General features: G+C 40.4%; 1 protein-coding gene across 5 annotated transcripts in view; it reads left to right on the top strand.

Annotated features, from left to right (window-relative positions):
• Positions 1-25024, top strand: part of TMEM266 (transmembrane protein 266) — a 123919-nt gene that overhangs the window by 40030 nt on the left and 58865 nt on the right. For 4 of the 5 annotated variants that reach the window (XM_084640422.1, XM_084640424.1, XM_084640421.1 and 1 more), the window contains 3 exons: positions 5176-5281; positions 8177-8365; positions 21610-21764. In XM_084640422.1, the coding sequence (XP_084496548.1) occupies positions 5268-5281; positions 8177-8365; positions 21610-21764 (358 nt within the window). In that variant the 5' untranslated portion in view covers positions 5176-5267. Of the gene's footprint in view, positions 1-5175; positions 5282-8176; positions 8366-21609; positions 21765-25024 lie in introns of those variants that run through there. The other variant, XM_084640425.1, reaches the window with a different exon arrangement.

Below are 25024 nucleotides of genomic sequence, written 5' to 3'. Positions count from 1 at the left end.
TGCTGCCTAGGTTGCCACCCACTTCTACTTCCCCTACTAATTCGTCCCTGTTTGTAAGCAGTAGGTCAAGAGGAGCACAGCCCATAGTCGGTTGCTCCAGCACTTGTACCAGGAAGTTGTCCCCAACACTCTCATTGTGTATATCTCTGTAACTAAATAACCCATCAAATGAGAAAGAAGCCTTGTGGAATGCAAATGAAGAAAAGTGCTAATTTCAAAGCAAGTGGTCATTGTGTGTGCTGATCGGAAGTCAAAGACTCATAATGTATTCCTCACTTTCCATCATCAAAGGAAAAACCCACATAGGTAGAGATCCTGTCAGTTTGTTTTCTGTGAGAAGAAGCTGTAAGTATGGATTCAAGGAAAGATCCTGGATATCTGGACTGTTTGGACTTTTACAGGAAAGTGTACCAGATGCAAAGGAAGCTTACAAGAAGTGGAAATTTGGACAGATGACTAGGGAGGAGTATAAAAATATTCCTAGAGCATGCAGGGGTGTAATCAGGAAGGCTAAGGCACAATTGGAGTTGCAGCTACCAAAGGATGTGAAGGGTAACAAGAAGGGTTTCTACAGGTATGTTAGCAACAAGAAGGTCAGGCAAATTGTGGGACCCTTACTGAATGGGGGAGGCAAAGTAGTGACAAATGATATGGAAAAAGCTGAAGTACTCGATGCTTTTTTTGCCTCGGTCTTCACAGACAAGGTCAGGTCCCAGACTGCTGCACTGGGCAACACAGTATGGGGTGGAGGTGAGCAGCCCTCAGTGGTGAAAGAACAGGTTAAGGACTATTTAGAAAAGCTGGACGTGCACAAGTCCATGGTTCCAGATCTAATGCATCCAAGGGTGCTGAGGGAGTTGGCTGATGTGATTGCAGAGCCATTGGCCATTATCTTTGAAAATTCGTGGCTATCAGGGGAGGTTCCAGATGATTGGAAAAAGGCAAATATAGTGCCCACATTTAAAAAGGGGAAGAAAGAGAAACTGGGGAACTACAGACCGGTCAGCCTCACTTCAGTCCTTGACAAAATTATGGAGCAGGTCCTCAAGGAATCCATTTTGAAGCACTTGGAGGAGAGGAAGGTGATCAGGAACAGGAAACATGGATTCACCAAGGGCAAGTCATGCCTGACCAACCTGATTGCCTTCTGTGATGAAATAACTGGCTCTGTGGATATTGGGAAAGCAGTGGATGTGATATATCTTGACTTTAGCGAAGCTTTTGATACGGTCCCCCACAGTACTCTTGCCAGCAAGTTAAAAAAAGTATGCATTGGATGAATGGACTATAAGGTGGATAGAAAGCTGGCTAGATTGTCGGGCTCAATGGGTAGTGATCAACGGCTCGATGTCTAGTTGGCGGCCGGTATCAAGCAGAGTGCCCCAAGGGTTGGTCCTGGGGCCGGTTTTGTTCAACATCTTTATCAATGATCTGGATGATGGGATTAATTGCACCCTCAGCAAGTTCGCAGATGACACTAAGATGTGGAGGAGAGGTAGATACGCTGGAGGGTACGGATAGGGTCCAGAGTGACCTACACAAATCGGAGGATTGGGCCAAAAGAAATCTGATGAGGTTCAACAAGGACAAGTGCAGAGTCCTGCACTTAGGAAGGAAGAATCCCATGCACCACTACAGGCTGGGGACCAACTGGCTAAGCAGCAGTTCTGCAGAAAAGGACCTGGGGATTACAGTGGATGAGAAGCTGGATATGAGTCAGCAGTGTGCCTCGTTGCCAAGAAGGCCAACGGCATATTGGGCTGTATTAGTAGGAGCATTGTCAGCAGATCGAGGGAAGTGATTATTCCCCTCTGTTTGGCACCTGGGGTATTGTGTCCAGTTTTGGTCCCCCCACTTCAGAAGGGATGTGGACAAATTGGAGAGAGTCCAGCAGAGGGCAACAAAAATAATTAGGGGGCTGGGGCACATGACTTACGAGGAGAGGCTGAGGGAACTGGGGTTATTTAGTCTTCAGAACAGAAGAGTGAGGCAGGGATTTGATAGCAGCCTTCAATTACCTGAAGGAGGGTTCCAAAGAGGATGGAGCTAGCTATTCTCAGTAGTGGCAGATGACAGAACAAGAAGCAATGGTCTTAAGTTGCAGTGGGGGCAGTCTAGGTTGGACATTAGGAAACACTATTTCACTAGGAGGGTGGTGAAGCACTGGAATGGGTTACCTAGGGAGGTGGTGGAATCTCCATCCTTCGAGGTTTTTAAGGCCCGACTTGGCAAAGCCTTGGCTGGGATGATTTAGTTGGGGATTGGTCCTACTTTGAGCAGGGGATTGGACTAGATGACCTCCTGAGGACTCTTCCAACCTTAATATTCCATGAAAATTCTACTGCATTATAACAAGATACTACAATGCAAGTAACATTCCACTAGTTTTCATGAAGTTCAAACGCCAAATACACTCTTATACATTTAACAAACACTTTGATCTATACGAATACACAAGTGCATGGGACTCTGGCATGAGCTGGCACCTTGTCTGCCATCGTCACACTAGGTATAATTCATTGTGTGCCTTGGACTTTCTGATTTTGTTCCTACATGCTTGGGCTATTCTTTTGTATGCCTCCTTATCAGTTTGTCTTTGTTTCCACTTTTTGTAGGATTCCTTTTTGATTTTCAGGTCATTAGAGAGCTTGTGATGGAGCCATACTGTCCTCTTACTATTCTTCTTATCTTTACTTTGCTTCGGGATAGTTTGCAGTTGTGCGGTTAATATTGTCTCCTTTAGAGACTGTTAGCTCTCCTGAACTCCTTTTCCCCTTAGATTGTCTTCCCATGGGAGTTTACCTACCAGTTCTCTGTGTTTGTTAGTCTGTTTTTTAAATCCATTATCCTTATTCTTTTGCTCTCACTCCTTCCTTTTCTTAGAATCATGATGTCTATCATTTCATGATCACTTTTACCCAAATTGTCTTCCACTTTCAGATTTGCTACCAATTCCTCCCTGTTGGTCAAAATCAAATCTAAAATGGCTGTTCCCCTGGTTAATTCCTCCATTTTCTGGAATAAAATGTTGTCCCCAATATATTCCAGGAACTTATTCGAAATTTTTTGTTTTGCTATATCATTTTTCCAAAAGATGTCTGGGTAGTGAAAGTCCCCCATTACTACCAGATCTTGTGTTTTGGATATTTGTTCTAGAAATGCCTCATCCACCTCCTCTTCCTGATTTGGTGGTCTGTAGTCAAATCTCCTTTCTTTTATCTTCCCATCACTCAAAAACAGTTGATGGGGTTTTGATCAAACTTTCCTTTAAAAATATATCACATTCGAAAATTTCAGCCCAAAAGGTAGAAGCTTTAGGGAGCTATGAGCTTCTTAATACAAAGCTCATCTTGAGAAGTGTTTTGTAGCCTTATCTACAATAGTCTCTACCTTTAGCCACTGTAGGCCCAGTTCAGCAAATCACTCAAGCATATGTTTAAATCTCATTAAAGTCAATGAAACTTAAGTAAGTGCTTTGCTGCTTTAGGAGCATAATGCACAAACTTATAGCTAGGGCCTAAGCCAAGGTCTACTGAAGCCAATGGAAAGGCTCCCATTGACTTCAAATGAGTGTTGGATCAGCCTGCAGTGCATCAGAATGAGTTTATCTAAGTACATATGCAATTCTGGTTTTAATCAGATTTTTTAATTGCAAGTTTTTAGATCAGTATGGTATATATGTTAATCTATACAATTATTTATTATTTTAAGGCCAAATCATGCTTGTTCTATTCAGATGAATATTTCTATTAATTTCAGTTGGTCTACCTGCATGAGTAAAGTGATTAAGATTTAGACCCTAGCCTTCTGAATACCCATGCATATAGGCAATCTAAGAATAAATTAATTGGCTTTTATTGTGTTACAGGCATACAGTATATGAAATAATGCTTTGGAAATTGCTATTCTAGTAATTATTGTGTAGTCGTTATACTAGCAATTTTAGGTTAATTATTTGATATTAAGGGATTGCTGAGGGCCATACAGTCAATATATTAAACATCTTTATAATATCCTATGAATTTTTGTTTTATTTTATGCATTTTTGGAAAAAGAAGTATAGGATACCTAAATGATCTGAATGTTGCAACTTGTAATTGGTTTAAGTAATGTTTACAACTCAGGAGACATTTTAGTACAATAATGGCAATTTTTCGATGTGAATGTCAGTTATACCCTAACTTCATACATTTGTATGGCACTCATTATAATGTTCTCCTAATTAATAAGAGTACATTTTTGTCTTTTACCAACAGTCTCCTTAACTTCATTATGGCTAATTACATGCACTATATAACCCTGGAAACAGCTTTTAAAAGTCTCTCATTATATTACTCAGATTCATTTTTATTTTTTATCACTACAGTTTCCGAAATACGTAATTTAAAAGGGCAGAAGCTTGTTTTGTTTAGATTTGTATTTTGGACTTTTACATTGTTTTTTACAATGTAGGGTTGAATATTAGTGCTTGTGACAGCAAGGCACATCAGCTGCTGCCAATGGCTTCATTCTAGCGAGCTTGTCCACTACAGTTTTGGTGTTGCACCTCAGTCCTGTGATACAGCACAAATGCACAGGCATACGTTTGGCCTTGAACAAAGATTGCCCGTTATGCCAAACAGGTTAATGGGCTTGATAGGTAAAAACATTCTCTAGATACTAGACAGATCATTATACATGAGAGTGTGAGTTAAGACCAAGGAGAGCTTTCCTAAAGATGCTAAGAGATTTAGCAGCACAAGTCCCACAGAAGTCATTCGGACTTGTGCTCCTAAATCCTTTCACCTTAACTAACACTCTAATATGTACAAGTCTGTATAGTATGTAGAGAATAAGCTCCCTAGACTTTGTGAGGACTTGTGCTCCTAAATCTCTTTGCCTCTTTTGAAAATCTGCCCCTAAGACCTTGCCCATCACTCTAAATTTTCTGATTGTTTAAAGCCAAGCCTGTAATGTTATTTAAACGTAAGGGTGGGGTGGGGGGTGGAAAGCTACAATAAATTTGCAAAGTTCTATGATGAGGCAATCTTAACCCAGAACAGAAGCATCACCAAAAAAAGTGGGGGGTGGGGTTTGTGGCATTTGTGGAAAACTGCTGTACAAACTGAATTATATGGAAATGAATGTTACGCTAACTGCAACTGAGTTCTTGATAATAAGTTTTACCTCTTGTAGAAACCTTGCCTTGAAATGCTGAAAATTGTCTGCAGAGGAGCTGAAGTTAGTTAAGTACTGGAACAACTGCTGATTTATTTGCATCTTTCAACATGACCAATCCCCAGTAAGTACCATATGAGAAAGTTACAAATGCTTTTCCATTCAATGAGTCAAATCCCATTCATGCAAAATCCTCTGTGCCAAATTCTCTTGATCCCAAGGATGTTGCATCAGTATTGCTGGGAAGAGAATTTTAAGTTTCGGATAAGAGATGCAGGATTTGCTCAGTTGTCTGCGGACCCGGAATTAGTGCAACAACAACAAAGTGAATATGCAAAAAGAAAAGGAGTACTTGTGGCACCTTAGAGACTAACCAATTTATTTGAGCATGATTCTGAAGTATTGTTAATACTGAATGACCAAGAACTAATATATAAAATTATTTTCAGGTCTATCTAAATTTTTGTTTTCCTCCCAACAAGCCTGTGTTAAGATTATTAGTCAGCGCTGTTTCATTTGCTTTTTCACGGTCACTTCATTATCTAGCTCTCATTTAATCTACTTAAGAGTCTAAAAGGTTAAAAAAAAAAACATACAGTGAGAAGCTGAAAGGGCTTCTCTAACTCTTTTCACAGTTTGTTCTGTAATACTGGTAGTCAGACTGTGGTCCACTTCCAAACTAAAAGCCAGCATCTTCAGCTAGTATGTGGTACAAAAGCATTAAATCAGAGAAGAGAAATGTCTAGCCAAATACCAGAAAAAAATCTCCTGCTAATTAGATCTTTTTAGTCAGTGAAATAATTTTCAGTGGAAGTGGTAAGCCATTCCTTGAGGAGACATGTAAAATTAGACTGGACAAAGAACTAAATAAAGGGACAATGGCTAGATGACCCAAAGGATCTTTTGCACTCATTTCTATGACTGTGTGAAACAATCATAGGTCATTGCGAGCCTTTTACTTCAGTCATAATAGTGTCTTCACATTGTTAAAGGGACCTTCCCAGGTAATCTGTGCAGTGGTTCTACTCCCTTCTAATTCTAATGTTCAGACTCTGAGCAATACTGCCTTTTCCCACCTCTTCAATTTAGACTTTTATCCTTCTTCATCCACGTCTTATGTTCCAGGTTCCAAATTCTTACAAGACACGATTTAGGCAAGAGGTCTTCTAAATTACTCAGTTTTTGTGAGAAAGATGAAGTCTTATTCAGGTTGGTTGAATAACTGGAGGATTTTAATAAGCTCTTTTAAAAAAAAATCATTGCAACTTTTGCAGTCAAATAAGAAAGGAAAGTTGGGTGTAAGACACTTTTTAACTGCATCACTAAGAAAGAAAAATACCTTCCCAACCGTCGCACCTATCTGTTAAAAACTTGAATGAAATAGCCTGGCATTTCTTCAGAAGTTAACAAGCTCTCCCGGATTAACGCTAAAGAGGTTTATGGTTACAACACAATGTGAGTCAAATGGAAAGGGAGGCATTCACTGGAATCTGCAAAGAATCTGTCCCTGCTGGGATTTGACAGGCAAACCCTCTACACAGAGTTGTCCATCACATACACTATATATTAAGTACTGGGCAATAACTTATTTTTTCTCTAAGTAAGTGGTATCTTATTTTAAGTGATATAGACACACATACATGGTTGGATTTTACCCTTGTATGTGTACATGGAGCTCTCATTAACATTAAGAAGGATAGAGAATACATAACCAGTTTTTAAATTATGTTCTATACATATATGGATGGGAAGAATTTATCTTGGATCCTCTTATAATTTTATTCCTGTTCTTACTCTGTAACTCTCCTCAGAAGTCCTAGAGCATTAGCAACCCTTTCTCTGGTTGAGTAGGGCAAGAGGTGGCACCATTCAGAACTTTTCTAAATATTGACCAGAGGTCAATGAAGGGCAATAGAATGGATGTATTACCTTAGAGCAGTGGTTCTCAAACCCTGGGGAAGGCCTCCCAATGAAAGCACGGGAATGTGTCAAGGGAGGGACAAACTGTGTGCTTCTTTGAAAGAAAAGAAAAAAAAAAGAGCTCTGGCTGTCAGACCTGACTGGCTCTGGCTCATGCAGAAAGGCCATGCACACCCAGGAGGCGGAGATAAATAGGACAGCCAGAGCTCTGTCCCCGGGGCTAACAGCTGGAGCACCACCACTTGGGCTTTCCTCCCTCCACCCCCTCAATCCCTCACCAGGAGGCAGCCCAGGCTCGGGTTCTCCTTCCCGCCACCCCTCTAACGCCTCAATCTCTCACATCAATGCAGCGGGGCTCTGTCTGTCAGCCCCAGGATAGCAGCAGCAGTGCAGAAGTAAGGGTAGCAATGGGGCACTAAGTCTGCTGCGAAAAGTGATACTGACGAATATTACTTTTCTCATTGCCACCCTTACTTCTGTGCTGCTGGGTGCCCGGCCAGCAGCCTCTGCTCTCTGCTCTGCCGTCAGAACTGTGTGTTGGTATATGTACTTGAGAAGGGGGCGTAAACAACTACAGTCACCAAGAAGGGGAGCCCAATCAAATAAGTGTGAGAATCACTGCCTTAGAGTGATTTGTACACTGGTCAGTAAAATGCTTGACCATTGTTCACTGATCTCACTATAAAAAGGAGAGGGTTTAGTTCATGTAACTACATGCCTTCTTTTCATTGACTCTCTTTTCTAGTTTGCAAGTATACTTTGCTACATAGTTCAGAGTTTGTTTCTTTGTGTGTCTGTTGAATATTTATGTTTATATTTTATGTGCATGAAAAGGCTTCAACCCTGCAATCTAAATCCAATTTTGCCCTTGTGTGCATGTGAGGATCCTATTAACCTCAGTGGGAGCGACCTTTCACAGATGAGGATAGATTTTGGCCCCATATAACATTTCTACACATGTATTATCAAAAGTGACACATAAATACCAGTAATCAAGCCTTTTTCCTTCATTATGGAAAATTTTAGTCCTGCTACTTGTGGAAATTTCCCGTTCCTTACTGATCATATTTTTTTCCATTTGCTTATTCATCATTTTTAGGCCTTCAATAGAAGGTGGAATTTCAGAAGTTGAGATTATTTCACAACAAGTAGAAGAGGAGACCAAAAGCTTAGCTCCTGTACAACTTGTTAACTTCACTTATCGAGATTTACCCCTTGCTGCGCTTGATCTCTCTGTGGCAGGGTCCCAGCTCTTGTCAAATTTGGATGAGGAGTACCAAAGAGAAGGGTAAGTGCGAAGGATATCCTAAAGGATTTTCATGGTTTACAGAAGGGAAAGCCATGAGATGGAGAGAGAAGACCAGCCAATTACACTTGAATCCATTCTAAAAGCATCTTTTTCTAATGTAGCTATTTAGTTGTTTTCAGACTTCTTGCAATAAAGTAATTTCTGTCTCCCATGTGAACGCAGTGCATATTAGAAAACTGCTATCAGCGAGAAAACTAAAGTTTGATCCATACTAAAATGTTAGGTCAACCCAGCTACATCACTCAGGGGTGTGAAAAAGCCACACCCTTCAGCGATATAGTTTTAAGCTGACCTAACCCCTGGAGTAGATAGTGCTCGGTCAACTGAAGAATGCTTCCTTTGACCTAGCTACCGCCCCTTGGGGATGTGGATTACCTGCTGCGATGGTAGAACCTCTCTCGTCAGCATAGACTACACCCCTCCCGTCAGTGTCTACACTGAAGTGCTACAATGGCACAGAAATGCTGTAGCATTTCAAGTGTAAACAAGCCCTAAATTGTGTCTTTTGCCCTGACTTTTGGCTCTTCCCCATAAAAACAAAACAAAAAAAAATGCAGAAAAGCCATTCCATAGGTCCTCTGTGACAGATGCCTCAGGAGAGTGTTCCATGGTGAGATGCAGGGGTCTGTGACGATGGTCCACATGTTTGAATGGACATTTCCTGACCCGGTGATTATGATTATGCAACACAACCTCCTAAGCCTCATGCAGATTATTTCTGTTTCTAAAAGAAGAATTTGCTCTGGGTAGGCTGTGAATGAGGCTGTTGCTATTCAGAATATATATGCACAATAATGTTGTTCTGATAGAACATACGTGCCGATTCTGGCTACATTTACACAGGGAGTTCAAATCAAGTTCATTATATTTGTTAGAAAATGTCTTTGGAAATGAGAGAATAAAACACTTACTAAATATACTCTTCAACTGAATATATTAAAGGTACTAAATGAATGTTTAATACTGAATCACAATATATATGAGAACGGCAAAGCATTTTACCTAGATCCATTATTTTTATAAGTAGCCGTCTGTAAGTAGCTACCTTAAAAATTTAACAAACCTAGCACCTTTATTGTGTAAAACGCAGGGAATACCGACAGTGGGGAGTGTCTGAAGACTCTGTTCTCCCTTCAGACATATGGATGCAACTTCTGTTGGTCTGAAGGACAAATTGAGCTTTTTACAAAGGCCCATTAACAAGTCAAAATTACACTGTAATTTACAGGTAAAACAAGTAGCATGTAAACACATTTTACTTATGGTAGTAGTAAGAGTTGTTTATATTTATGCCTGTATCTGTAATTTTCACTCCATGCATTTGAAGAAGCGGGTTTTTTACCCACAAAAGCTTATTCCCAAATAAATCTGTTAGTCTTTAAGGTGCCACTGGACTCCTTGTTGTTTTTGTAGACACACACTAACACGGCTATCCCACTGATAAATGACTGCACAGTGACTCATTTGGAAAGCTGTCTCCCTTAGTGTGTGAATCTACATAAAACTAGCATCACCTTTGATAAGGAGACCAATAGCCCAACATTGGATTATATAGCTACTGTTCATTACTATTTCCGTTTATATCATACCAAATCTATATAGCTACTTTTACTGCAAGATCTATCGAAAAACACTTCACAGTAAGTCAATCTGAGACTTCAAGATGAAGACATAAAAAGGTTTATATAAGCTTAAAATTATTGGCAATTAAATATGTTTTAATGTACACTTAGAAATCAGCAAAGATGAGATATCCTTGATCTACACTCAGCAGGTATTCTATGCTGCAGTCAGGAAGCAGAATGAGGGGAAAGTTCTTACCATTAGTTTTTTTCCAAATTGGACTTCATGAGATGTTTTCAGAAATTCCAAACAAGGGGAAATAAATTTCAGTTAGATTATATAAATATGATGCAATGCCACGTGTGTCTAAAGAGGCACTTTATAATTAATATGAGTATGCAGGTGTAAGCCTGAGGCTATATTGCTATTGGATAAATATAAAACAAGATTAGTGCAAGTATTCAGCCCTAGTAGCTGCAGATTTCACCATCTGAAGCTCCGTTCTTCAAGGTCCAAAGATCTGTTAGAACGGATACTTCAACTGCTTGCATCCTGGGTGCAGAAACAGACCTGTTAGTTATGGGCAGCAGCAGAATGCCCCACTCTCTGAAATTCCCTCTAGCTTTATCTGCCTCCATAGTGGCCAGTGGCTCAGCTCCCTGCTATGAAGCTTTTCTGTGGAAAATTCCAGACCTTATTTCAAAATTCTGACTAGCAGATCGGTTGAAAAATGTGTCTGTCTAATTCCCATCCCTATCACAGGACTTCATTTGCCATGTTGGGAGATTGCCCCCTCAACTGTGCTTCCCCTTTGGAGGCATTTGCAGCGGTTAGTGCTCCTGCAGGCCTCAGGGAGTGAGTTAGGCTGAGAAAAGTCAGAGGCAAAGGGAGAGGTCTTTGCAGTCTGCTTCACCCTCTTACCTACTGTTTTTTGCCGGAGCTTGGCTATGGGCAGAACACAGTTTCCTCCTCACAGCCCAAACTGGGCAGGGTTACCTCAGTCCACCCTTCCCCAGGCAGGAAAGAAGCTGAGCAGGATTGGAATAGCCGGCTCCAGGGGCAAGCAGCTCCTCCACCCCTATCTCCAGGATGGGAATGACTTCAGAGGGGCAGTGTGCCAAATGGTAGATTAAACATAAATCCCAATAATCCACACCAGCAACCATGCTCCCAACTGTGAAGGTCAGTCACCTCCTCCCCCACCTCTATCTCCCCACAGGCTCTATATGGAGGGCACTGGACCAAGCACAGACTCTGCCAACATCACAGACTGCAGCAAGATGTCTTTGGAGCTATCTCTCTCTTCCAGCTGCCACCTCACCCCTGTAACAGGCGTCCTGGGATTCCCAGGCTGCCACCTCCAGGGAAAACACACAACCATATGGCAAATCTGCTTCCCATGCAGTAGAGAGGGGTAGATCTTCTGTGAAAGCCCATCTTTGAACCTCAGGCCTGTACCTTCCTGAGAGACCCAAAAAGGGCCCGTGCTGGGGAGAGGACACAATAAGTCCCAGCCTCTTTGAAAACAGGGAGATTGCTAGCCACTTGAAATATTTTTGGAGCAGTCTCTGAGCCCAGTTTCTCTCCCCCATCTGAAGCAGGATTATGGAGATAAATTCTCAAAGGGTAATTAATTAAACTTAGTGGTGTTTTCCCTGCTCACCTTCACAGAGTTCAGTGTGGCAGATCCATGCAAAAAGAACCAAGCCAGAGACTTGTGCGGACTCCTCTGGGCATGCCTGCACATACACACACACACACACACAAGAGGGAATTCTTCCTTTTTGGGGGGGGAAGGCCTGCTGTCTGAATCAGAGTTAGGGAATCAAATAATAAAAATATATATTAACAGCAAACAAACAAACCTAAAGACGTGGAGGATAGACTTATAGGCAGAGTACAGAGTATTGTGAAACTATGCTTAGGACAGGTTTCATAGTAGCAGCGCTGTTAGTCTGTATTCACAAAAAGAAAAGGAGTACTTGTGGCACCTTAGAGACTAACCAATGTATTTGAGCATAAGCTTTCGTGAGCTACAGCTCACTTCATCGGATGCATGCAGTGGAATATACAGTGGGGAGATTTTATATCACAGAGAACATGAAACAATGGGTGTTACCATACACACTGTAATGAGAGTGATCATAGATTCATAGATACTAAGGTCAGCAGGGACCATTATCATCATCTAGTCTGACCTCCTGCACAATGCAGGCCACAGAATTTCACCCACCCACTCCTGCGAAAAACCTCTCACCTATGTCTGAGCTATTGAAGTCCTCAAATTGTGGTTTAAAGACTTCAAGGAGCAGAGAATCCTCCAGCAAGTGACCCGTGCCCCATGCTACAGAGGAAGGCAAAAAACCCCCAGGGCCTCTTCCAATCTGCCCTGGAGGAAAATTCCTTCCCTACCCCAAATATGGCAATCAGCTAAACCCTGAGCATATGGGCAAGATTCACCAGCCAGATACTACAGAAAATTCTTTCCTGGGTAACTCCCACCCCATCTAACATCCCATCACAGGCCATTAGGCCTATTTACCGTGAATATTTAATTATCAAAACCATGTTATCATACCATCTCCTCCATAAACTTATCGAGTTTAATCTTAAAGCTAGATAGATCTTTTGCCCCCACTACTTCCCGTGGAAGGCTATTCCAAAACTTCATTTGATCAGGTAAGGTGAGCTATGCTTAGGACCGTGGTTCTCAAACGTTTGTATTGGTGACCCCTTTTACTCAGCAAGCCTCTGAATGTGACCCCCCCCCTTATAAATTAAGATTTGCTAGGTGGTCACATGACCATCAATACATAAACTCACCAAAATTTAACATATTGGTTATCTGGTCTTTAACCAATGCCATTTTTTATCAGAAGGCTTCTCCACACTACAAAGTGGAGGAGAAAATGGAGGATATATAATATACCTCATTTGGAATATCTGTACCTAAAAGATAAGCCTGTTCCTGACCCTGGAGGAACACCGCACTGAAGATTCTATTGTAACAGATCCGCGGACCTTAGGGCAATGAAGAATAGAAAAAAGTGTCTGCCACAGATTGGGTACTGCACTTGTACAAAGGATGAGAACAAAATAACCGAAAGGTTCTGTTCAACCCTCTATGTTACTGTGAGGTTCTCATTAAGATATTGGGAGTTGTTCAAGATGTTGGAGAGAGTGGACACCAAAATAGAAGTGTTATAAGGGAAATTGTTAACCAGAAATCTAGTGAGTGTTTAAAAATGAGTTAAAAGTAGCTTCAGGTGCCACTCCTAATTTTTATGGTTTTATGTTGGTATTTTCTATTTTATAAAAATATTTTCTCTCTCCACTGCTGTGTAAAAGACCCACACAACTAATGGGAAATTGATAGGAAAGAGTGAAACTGACTATAGACAAAAAGAAAAGGAGTACTTGTGGCACCTTAGAGACTAACCAATGTATTTGAGCATAAGCTTTCGTGAGCTACAGCTCACTTCATCGGATGCATACTGTGGAAAGTGTAGAAGATCTTTTATACACACAAAGCATGAAAAAATACCTCCCCCCACCCTACTACACACTGTAAGGAGAGTGATCACTTTAGATAAGCTATTGCCAGCAGGAGAGTGGGGTGGGGGGCGATATTTTTTCATGCTTTGTGTGTATAAAAGATCTTCTACACTTTCCACAGTATGCATCCGATGAAGTGAGCTGTAGCTCACGAAAGCTTATGCTCAAATACATTGGTTAGTCTCTAAGGTGCCACAAGTACTCCTTTTCTTTTTGCGAATACAGACTAACACGGCTGTTACTCTGAAACCTGACTATAGACAGAAAATATTAAATGCACAAATAAACAAATGGAAAAAATCCTAGATACATTTTTTTGTAATCTCATAATAGATTAAAAAACTTAGCCAGAAGTGCAAATGTTTTGGGTTTTGTTTTGTGTGTGTGTGTGTGTAGGGGGGCAGATTGTTTAATTTAAGTAATGGACAGTGTCCCTAAATATGAAAAAAATGAGTCTGGTCCATAGCTTATGCTCGTTATGTGTTTTATCTGGTGGATATACCTGCATGGATTTTTTTTTAACTATTTGTCTTACTTTGTTGCTTCTGTGCTCAGCCACATTTAAAATCTACTTACATTTGCTTAGGTAGAGAGTAAAATAAACTATAGAAAAATGTTAAAGAAAGAATGATGGGAAGTAGGATAAGAGGAGGAAGCAGAAAAGAGAGAGCAGCTAAATAGGAACTCTGGGGGCTGGAGTTGTTGAACATCTGGGGATGGAAAAAATGGTCAAAGACTTGTCAACAATATTAGGAAGTTAAACATGAGAATAATAAATCTTCATGCTTTTAATTTTCAAATCATTGTTCAAAGAGTAATTAATGCATTCAACCTTCCTGTGAGAAAGGGATGGAAGTATGATTATCTACATTTTACAAATGGGGAAACTGTGACACAGAATTTAAAGGCCAAATTTTCAAAAATGACATTTGATTTTTGGTGCCGTAATTTTTAGGGAGTGAGTTTAGGTCATTTTTTTCAGTGGGAGCAGAATCACAGCCCAGGAGTATGAATTTCAGAGATGCTGAGCACCAGCAGCTCTCAGTGAACTCAATAGCAAAACTTCCACTGACTTTAATGGTGCAGGACCAAACCCTTGGTGTCTTAAAATAGTCACTAGCCTAAGGCCAAACAGCAAGTCCTTGTATTATAGTAACCCTTCTAAAATTTTCTCTAAACAAAGCTTTTTGGATAGATTTTTTTTAAAAAGATTTCTGTGTTTATTTTAATGATTTCTTCTTGTGCAATGTTCTTGGCAGTCTTCTCCAGATGTGAAGTGTAGAATTAAGGCTGGATTATATCTTTGTGCTGCTTCACTCCCCTTCTCCAGATGAAATGTCAGTGCATATTTATGTAGATGTGATTTAGGATTCTTGCACCTGAATCTCTCAGCCTTTGGATATTTTTAAAATTGCTTCTCTTTTTGATTCATCAAAGTTCTTTTCATAGTCTACACTGTAATAATAGACTCTACAGCATGGCTTGTTTTATTCCACAATGACCTGTTTGCAGATGAACCACAGTAAAATCACTTTAATAAAATTAGAATAATAAAGTCAAGAGGTGAAATACTGGCTCCAGTAAAGTCTGGGAGCTTCACAATTGACTTCACATTGGGGCCAGGATTTCACCAGTACTTTGTTCACCAGTACTATTATGATGAACTGATATAACCCTAACACAAGGTAGCATAACCTGTAGTTGTATAAAATAGGTCCCTCATGTTTCTCTTCTCTTGAATGAATTCCTCTCCTATAGTTCTTCAGATTTCTTGTTCTCTATCTTATGGTGGACCATGCAAAGTAACTCCAACTCTTCCTGTTACTTTGAACATTTCTGTGCTTTTAGAAATCTGTTAGTTATTTCTGCTTTGTAATAAAGAAGTGATGTTTTGGGGTAAAGGAATGTTTTCTTTTTCCAAGGCATAAAATTGCATACTGACTATCTCTGCATAACATTCTTCATATCTTTTTAGAATCTATAAAGCTTTTGGTTAAGTTTACAGAAAGCAGCACATTACCCACAAGATCACAGGTATTGTGTTAATTGAAAAAATAACTGGACCCTAATTGTACAAGAACTTATGCACATACATAAATTTACATGTATGTGTTAAAGTATGTAAATATTAAGCATTTGCATAAGTCTTTACAAGATCAGAACTATAGTAGTGACATTTCATGGAACCCAAACTACTTCTGTTACTACCATGGAATGTTGTGGGGTGTTTTCCTTCATTATTCTTTGTGTTGCTTTTTATTGATTTTCTTGACAAGGTCAGTATTCTTATTCTAGATTTATTTTTCATCCTTGTTCTTTTTGTCTTATAACAGATTTAAACATTCTGTTCTTTCTGGCATTTTACATTGCCTCTTCATTTTCATTTTGTTTTTTGTGATCTCATTTGTTATTATTATTTTATTTGTAAAACACCAAGAATGTGCTAATTTTTTTCCTTCAGACAGTTTAGTCTGGCTTCTAAATTTGCATCAGATGGTGCTAGAGTCTTCATTATTTCTCTTTTTTTTCCAAATCTTTGAATTATTATTTTGATTTCTGCCTAGTATTTTAGTTGTTTTTCTGCAAGACTTAGAGGGTCATTAACTAAAATAGGTTTAAGTTTCTGCCTTTCTTCCTTGGTTCGCCACTTGATACTGTAAGGGCTTTTACTATCCTACGTCACTCCTCTCAATTACTCTGTTCAACTCACACAGGCCCATGAAGATATCAGACTGATCCATGATGAATTACCCAGCCCCCAGGAGGGAGATGAGGTAGAGAGCTTTTAAGGCTGAACTGTCTCATTCAGTGAGCAAGCTCTCTCTCTCTCTGTTTACAAAAGTGATGTTTGGTTGGTTTATTGGGTTTTTTTAAAACATATGCATAACTGCCAGACATGAACTGGGGCCAGAAAGATAGAACAAAAGCAAAATGGCGAAATGTACTGAAGGAGACTGTAATGATGATTTGTTCTCCTGTGCAGTACTACATCATTGTTACTCTGTGTGCTCTGGTCCAAATCTAAGACCTGCATTGCAGCAGAAAATGTTTTCCCTCTTTTCCACTTTGAGCATTTTACACTCTAAATTCTGTGTGATAACCGGCTCTTTATTGCAGAACATATAAAATGTTGCACTGCTCAGTCAGTATGTTACAAACATGTTCCATGATTTAGAAATGTCTTTCTGATTCTTTTCTGACACAGATCATTCAAAGTCTTCATGTGAACACTCTTACCTTTGGTAGGTTGTTTCTGTATGTGTCATGGTGCACAGGACCCTTTCAGCCTGATCTACATTAGCCTTTCTCCCTAATATTTCCCACCAGTACTTCCACTGGTATAGCTAAACCAATGGAAGCACTAATACAGGTAATGCAGTGAGTGCCCGTGTCTTACCCAAGATGCCGTGTTGACCTGCTGTGCGTAGCTAGTAATTACACTAGTGGAGCTGCAGTGGTGGTAGTAATCTCAGGGAAAAGGCCAGTGTGAGTGCAACTCGAATACTTGGTAGTATGCACAGTATGGTATAAGCTCAAAAGCAAGCGCAGTTGATTCTTCACATACCTGACCCTACATAGGTCACCTTTTGATAGGTTCCCATTTGAACACTCGCACACCTGTAATACTAAAGGAGGAAACTTTATACCAGAGCTGTCAGAAAAGAAAGTTTGCAAATCTCCTAAGTATTAAAACTTATTTAAAGAAATAATTCATGAAGTTATTCTTAGCTAAGCCTCTAAGGAGCAATCCAGTTGGAGGGTACAAGGCTGTACGTGTCTCTCAGAGTTCCTCAGGTCTTCTAGGTGCTACTTGCAAACTCCTGCCAGGCTCTGCTTCCTGGTTTCCCTCAGCCAGGTCTAGGCTGCTACCCATACTTGTATTTTTATCACTTCCTGGTCTGGGTCATGCCTTCTGTTGGCTAATTGCTAATCTTCATTTGTGTCCATCCCTAGATATAACCTGTTGCCCAGTTTTAGCCTGCAGATCATTTTGAGGGAGGGGAATGCTTACTAATTAGCCAGAAAGGCTGGTTACTATGCCATGAATGTTTGGTTGGTTGGTTTGTTTTGCAAGACAGGGAAACAGAAACAGTGACAGATTTTAGTAGCTTGAATGAAGTGATTATGGTTGCTCATTACCAAATAAATGTGGTAATTCTTTCCCCAATTTTGTTCAATGCTGAACATCTTTTTTAAAACCTGTGTATTAGTGCATCAAATTAGGCTAGTAATAGATTGGCTTTGCAAAAAGCCATGTTAAAAGTGTCTTTTTAAAAAATTCCTGATCATTTTGATCAATATATATTTCAAATGTCCCATAATAAAACTGTGCGCTTGTATATTGACTTCAATGAAAAGATTCCAATCTGCTTTACAAACATTAATTTGTTTTACCTCATATGGGTGTTGTGAGGCTAAGTGTTAAAAATAAATTCACATTTAAAATAAAATGTTAGGAAAACTGTCCCATCTTCACTCACACACCCAGTCCTGAGTTCAAAGTTCCATTTTCCCCCTTGCTTTGGATTTTGGAGTTTAAGATGCCTTCAGTTATTGTGGTGGAAACGCAGACTCCTCACCCCAGGCTTGCTATGCCTCTGTCTAGTGGTCAGAGCAGATGACTTGCTGTGTGAGTTTGGGCAAATAGCTGAACCTCTCTGGATAATTTTCAGTATATGTGAAGTGAGAATGACAACTAAAGGTGTATAATTCCTTGAAATCCTCAGATGACAGATTATACATGAGTGCATCCTGTTAATAAGTGAAGGAGCAGGTGGTTTTCCAGTTTTTAATTTTAAAATGTGTTTGTAATTTTGAGATAAAGATTTATAGGAGGGGTGGCCAACCTGAGCCAGAGAAGGAGCCGGAATGTACCAATGTACATTGCCAAAGAGCCAGAGTAATACATCAGCAATCCCCCATCAGCTTCCCCCCGCCTAGCTCCCAGCACCTCCTACCCTGCCGATCCACTGATCAGCGCCTCCCCCTCCCTTTCCATACCTCCCGATCAGCTGTTTCATGGCATGCAGGAGGTTGGGGGAGGGGGAGGGAGCGAGGGCACGGCGGGCCAAGGAGAGTGTGGGGAAAGTGGTGGAGTGGGGGCAGGGCCTATGGCAGAGCCAGGAGTTGAGCAGTGAGCGCCCCCTGGCACATTGGAAAGTTGGCGCCTGTAGCCCCAGCCCCAGAGTCGGTGCCTAGACAAGGAGCCGCATATTAACTTCCGAAGAGCCACATGTGGCTCCTGAGCCACAGGTTGGCCACCCCTGATTTATAGTCTGTTAATTAGAAAGAAACTTAAGCATTCTATGCTTTGCAGTTCACCTTTGAGAACAATGTTTTCCAAACTATAATACGATACTTTTGTTGCAAAGTTTTTGTACAGAATGAAAAATTGCTATGTGCATAGACAGCCAGTGCAGAGCTAGAGAGGTGAACTTTATTTTTCATGCATTATCAGTTCTTTAAGTAGTTACTAACTTAAACAATTAAATAATAATGTTAATCATTATAGTGCCAGTGTGTAGTATATGCTGAGTAATGCAATCTATTTAAGTGTATGTATGTTCAGTGTCCTTAGAAGTCTTAAGAATATGGAGATTTTTAAAAGTATGTAGCTAGGCCCTCTACTGATCACGCTGAGAATAAGAAAAAGGCAAAAGGAAGCGTTAAGCTAAGGAAAAGGAAGAGCTAAGAATTGGTGAAATAGAAGAGAAAGAAGGTGTAAGAACAAGAGAGAAGGATTAGGAAAATAAATAAGGCTATTCCTTATTGTAAATAAAAATATAACCACCAGGAGGATGATCAGAAAATTATTCAAAACTAAAATAACAGCCATAATGAAGAATGTGATCCTGTTTTGAAATTAATGTATAAAAACCCCTACCAATAAATCTAATGGCAAAAGGTCTCAGTCCACATAAAGGTCTGTCCCCAGACAGTTTGGAGGATTAGCACTTAAGTATTGAAAAGAAGAATAGTGGTTAAAATATGTGACCCAGAAGCAGGAGTTAGAGGTTCTATTCCCTGCTCTGCCACAGCTCTCTGTGTACCTCAGTTTTCCTGCCTGTTAAAAGGGAACAAATATACTAAGCTGACTTGCCAGGGATCTTGAGAGTGAGGTTTAGCTTATTTATGTTTGTGAAGCAGCTTAAGATCCTTGGATAGAAGAACATCAGAGTATTTTTATTTTTTTTTATTTTCCCACAAAAAGAGCAAAAATTCTGAAAGAGAACAACTTTTGCTTCACTTTTCAGTCATGTTCCTTACAGCTTGTGGCACTGGGAGTGCTTTCAAAGCCAAGTTCTGTAGACCAACCTAGCGCGGAAGTTTGCAGTGTTGTTGTAGCCACATTGGTCCAAGGATATTAGAGAGACAAAGTGGGTGAGGTAATATCTTTTATTGGACCAACTTCTGTTGATGAGAGACACACACTTTCAAGCTCTTCTTTAGGTTTGAGAGCAGTTGTGAGTACTGGAATGGGATCTAGAAAATAAGGGAGTACATCAGCTTCCATCTATGAGATACTTTTTTCCCTGGTGACCAAATTGCAAATATGTGCCCCCGACAGCTGGGAGGATTTTCCCCCTTGTTTTACCTCAAAACCCTATTTCTTCCCAGAGGCCTTATTTTGGAGCCACCAGCAGAGGAGGACCGAATGCAACTCCTTTAGGAGCCTGTCACTGTCTCACCTTAAAATTGGGCAGAAGATTAGCGTCACCACTTTTTCCCAACCACCTATGTGCCTTTAATTTTTCTTTTTTTTTTTTCCCTATCTTTTTGGTGCTTTAGTTTTTTGTTTTAATAATTGTTTAAAAATCTAGAACTCCCAGTCTTTTACAGTTCATGTAGTTGTGTTTTGTTTCACATTTTTTCAGTCAGCATGTTTGAGACAGAGAAGCAGTATCTGGTGATTTCAGATGTTTACTCCAGAGTCTTGATGCATTTGAACTAAGGATAGATCTATATACTGTAAACCTTGCCAGATCTTCTTTCAAGTTTAAAGTGTCTGCACAGGAGGTCTTTAGGGTTTAGTTAAGCAATCCCCTGGGGGAAGGAGCATTTCACTGAAACGTTCTTTTCTGAAGAGACTCGAGAGCTCTAAGTCCCTTAGTGTTGCTTATGTAGCACTGAGACATACCCATTTCTCATTTTTGAAGATGTGGCATATGGCTACATCAGGGAAGGCTGTGTGATGCGGATATGGTGGTGGGTTGTTTTTTTTCAGGTGTTTGACTCCCACATGAATTATGCCTCCATTGAATTTAGAGTTATTAATTCAGAGGTGGTATGCACCATCTCCCTCCCCCTTTGTACCACCAATATCCATGTATTTGCATTTTGTTCATGAGAACCACTGCATCCACTTGATCACTGATCTTGCCACCCTTCCCTTCTCCAAGCACCCACTGCCACCTTTTGTAACATCATAGGCACTGGCTCTGGTGCACAGGGTAGGCTGAAGCACGACTGCATGCCTGCTTTGGCAACTTTTTCCAAGTCATCACAAAGATTAAGTGGTGTAGTGGTCGAAGATCATAATTCTCACTTCCAGAGGAACTACCACCAACTTCATTACTTTCCAATCTAACTACAAAGCGTGAGTCTTTGCCCTGGCCTTCACAAATAAAAGCACATAGCACACACATCAAAACAAACATACAAGAATTTTTTTCTTCTTGGGGATTGAAGAAGGGACCACCCATGACAGACGTTAGTCGTATTGCTTAATGCATTGTTGAAAAGCACTCGGATATAATGGTGATGGGCCTGTTATAAAAATGTGACTAGAACAGAGGGTCTTGTTGAGTCCTCTACACCAGGAAGAACTTCCTCAATAGTACAGGTGCAATTAAGGATGCCCATTAAATTCAGGTAGTTTCAATTGATATATGTAACTAGCATCCAACTCTATACTAATTCAGAAAAATAGACAAGAGAAGAGGCTGTATTTAACAGAGAAATTAATAAAAGTAAATAGGATTTGGACTGATGGTCACATCTATTCTAGCAGCACTTTTCTCACTTAGAGTCCATTACTCTTTACGTTCTCTTCCTCTCTTTCTCTCTCTTCTCCCCTCCCTGCCCCCCTTGTTTTATTTCTTTAGATCTAACTGGCTAAAGCCGTGCTGTGGGAGACGAGCAGCTGTGTGGCAGGTATTTTTGCTCAGTGCAAGTCTCAACAGTTTCCTGGTAGCCTGTGTAGTGTTGGTGGTGATTCTCCTGACTCTGGAACTCCTAATAGATATAAAGCTTCTCCAGTGTGAGTAGCAGGCTTTTTTAAAAAATTTGATCGAAGATAAATGATGTTTAGATTTAACTTGCTTGAGGGAGGAGGGTTGGTCATGTAAGTAGTTTAAAAGTTAGATAATGACCTTTACTGTACTTTTAATACAGTGGAACCCTGGTATAGTGAAGTCCTCCCCTTCCCCACAGAGCAAATTCGTTATGGGACAGATTTTCAGAGGATGCAGGTAGAATTCACCTGAAAAAATGTGCCCACACCTTGTTCACCTGCAAAAACTGCACACTCCCATTATGATAACCTTCTCCAATTTGCATACACCAGAAAACAGGGCATTTGTGCATCAAAAGGACACTTCTGTGATAGTTACATGTATGTATGCAAATAGGTGAATGTGGATTTTGCTGGTGCAGTTGGTGCTCTCTCTTTTAGTAATTTGTCCCTATAAACAGAGATTTGTTGGAACTGAAATTACAGTTTGTGTCTGGCAATGCATTGAAACAATTAAGGCTTTCCTTCTACTTCACTAACATATTGTAAGACAAATAACAATAACACAAGTGAAGTTTTGCTATATCTGAGTTCACTCTACACAGGTTCCACGGTACAGGCAATTTTTAATTGTGTTGCTTTGCTTCCTGGTTGAGCTGTTCTTTCACTGTTCTCTCCCTCCATTCTTTTTTGCTCAGTCACACAAAACTCATCTGAATGTAAGCGCCAACAAGTTTTCCTGTGCTAAATATTAAAGGTGCCCTTTAAAAAAGAAATTATGTAGAAATATATAGAAATAACTATAAGGGGTTTAGACACACCCACAATGGCAAAAAAATGAACCGTTAAAGATTAAGGAACTCTAGGGTGATATTCTTGAGCTTTGCTATTTGACTTCAGTGGTCTCAGGATTTCATCCCAAAGATCAGTTTACATAGTGTAATGGAGTGCTGTAAAGCAGTGGTTCTCAACCAGAGGTCCAGGGCCCCCAGGCGGGCCGTGAGCGGGTTCCAGGGGGTCTGCCACGCAGGACCAGTGTTAGACTTTCTGGGGCCCAGCGCAGAAAGCCGAAGATCCACTGCTGAAGTGTGGGGCCCTGAGCCCCGCCACTGGGGCTGAAGCAGAAGCCTGAGGAACTTAGCTTCACGGTGCCCTCTGTTGCATGGAGCCCTGGGCAATTGCTCTGCTTGCTATCCCTTAACACTGGTCCTGGCAGAAACCAGTTATTGTGGCACAGGTGGGCCATGGAGTTTTTAGAACATGTTTTTTTGGTGGGGAGGTGGGGCTCAGAAAGAAAAACCCTGCTTTAAAGGTAATATTAAGGGAGCCACTATTAGCAGCAGCCTGAGTTGTTGTTGTATTTTATAAGCCCTGTAAGAAGGAATGCTGACTGGGCCTTCTCCTACACCCTACCTATATTTGACCTGGTCCCCTTATACCTATCTATATCACACCTCAAACACTTCTATGAAACCATCCCTTCCAGCCTCAGACAACCCCATCAGCTATTTGTGAGGCTCTGCCATCCTTGCTAACCCAACTCTTCTGTAAACAGGGAAGTCAGGAGGCGGCACCAAAATGCAGTCTTCCAAGTATTTGGGGTTATCGGCTATGGGATTCAATCTTTAGAGCTGAACTAAGAGAGGATCACAGAGAAATTCAGTGATGGCACTTTGATAGGTCAGGTGTGTGCCTAAGGCCCATTGCATATGCCTAAAGTTGCCACTGCTAGTAGAGCTAATGGTTGAATCCTAAACACTGGATTTATTTGCTTTTGTGGGTTTGTCTTAGACTTCTAACACTATTTCGGAAGGATCTCCTGCATTCTTTACCATTTGTTTCCCCATCAATACTCCTCTCTGAGGAGTGCTGCATGTGACATCTTTCAGAGCCCACCAACCTGTACCCCAGAGAGGTTTGTGCCAGGCAAACAGATGGTACTAGGCTGAGCATTTTGTCTCTGCGCTACTCTCCATTCTTGCTGGCCCTGTGTGTAAAAGACTGCTGCATGGCAGTTCACTGCATTGACACTAAACCATCAACACACCACGCTTCTCATTATTTCATGTAGCTTTTGTTACATTAAATTCCTTGGGTTTTGTTCTTTAACCGCTTATGGAATATATGGGAGGAGTTAACATAAATACGATAATTCTGTGAAACAAAGACTGTACTTTTAACTTAATCTTTTAAAAGCCATTAGTGTGCAATTATGTTTTCTAAAAATGTAATTGTAGCATACAATAATTCCCTGTAGTATATGAAAGCAGCGTATACAAGTGTATTAAGGATATGCTATGGTACATCACTGCCAATTTTGTTTCTAATAAAAGCCATTAATCCACAGTAGAGACTGCAATCACCAAGGAAATCTGTTTTTTTAGAGTGTTTTTAATGGTTTTGAATTACATGTGCAAAAATATTGTACAAAAAATTAAGCTTCTATGATTGCTAAAATCCCAGGGCAGAATTCTCCTCTCAGATTCATAGTGCCGATTTCAGTTGCACTTGGCACTTGTTCAGTGGGCACAACTCCTTGTTGTCATCAATGGAAATTGTATCTGCAAAAGTGCAGATTATGCAAATGAGAAATTAATAGACCTTGAGTGAATTTAGCATGAAGCATATTTGATATGGCAGACTCTATGTACATTAACTAAATAATCTCTTATTACCCCAGTAATGTACGGAAGCACTGTTCTCCATATTTTGTGGATGGAGAAATGAAAGCAGATTAAGTCACTTGTCCAGGGTCTGAGAGAAGGGGTTCATTAGCAGAGCCATGATTAGAATTCTTTAGTTTTTGGCTCCCTGTCCTCTCTAGACCATGCATCTCCATCTCTTTGCCAAACCACTTCCAATAGTGGTGGGAGTAACTTACTACTGCCCTTTTCCTGCGATTGGATAAATATAGGTACATCTGTATACCTGCATGAAGTCCTATTGAAATCAGTGGGGCTCCACACAGGTGCAAGAATCCACCTGCATGTATCTGTTTGCTGGATCTGGGCCTATGTAAGTACTTGTATAGCTGTGCAATGAAAATGAATATAAAGATGAAACCATGCCTTAGTGGGAATTTGTTTGGCTTTATTTCTTATAAGGGTTTGATCATTTCACAGTGTTTAAACAACAGTGTGACAGCTCAGAAGAGAATTGCAGCATGTTTGGAAATGATTTTAATGATTTTTAGAGGTGCTGAATTTCTATAGCTCCCTTCACAGGTACTGGAACTAGGGCTGCTGAGGGAGCTCCTGCACCCCCTGGCTTGAAGTGGTTTCAGTTAT

This window comes from Lepidochelys olivacea (assembly GCF_965140295.1).
Source record: "Lepidochelys olivacea isolate rLepOli2 genome assembly, chromosome: 10".
Classification (NCBI taxonomy): domain Eukaryota; kingdom Metazoa; phylum Chordata; order Testudines; family Cheloniidae; genus Lepidochelys; species Lepidochelys olivacea.
Note: the sequence above shows the minus strand (reverse complement) of the source record. Positions and strands in the feature narration are given on the sequence as shown.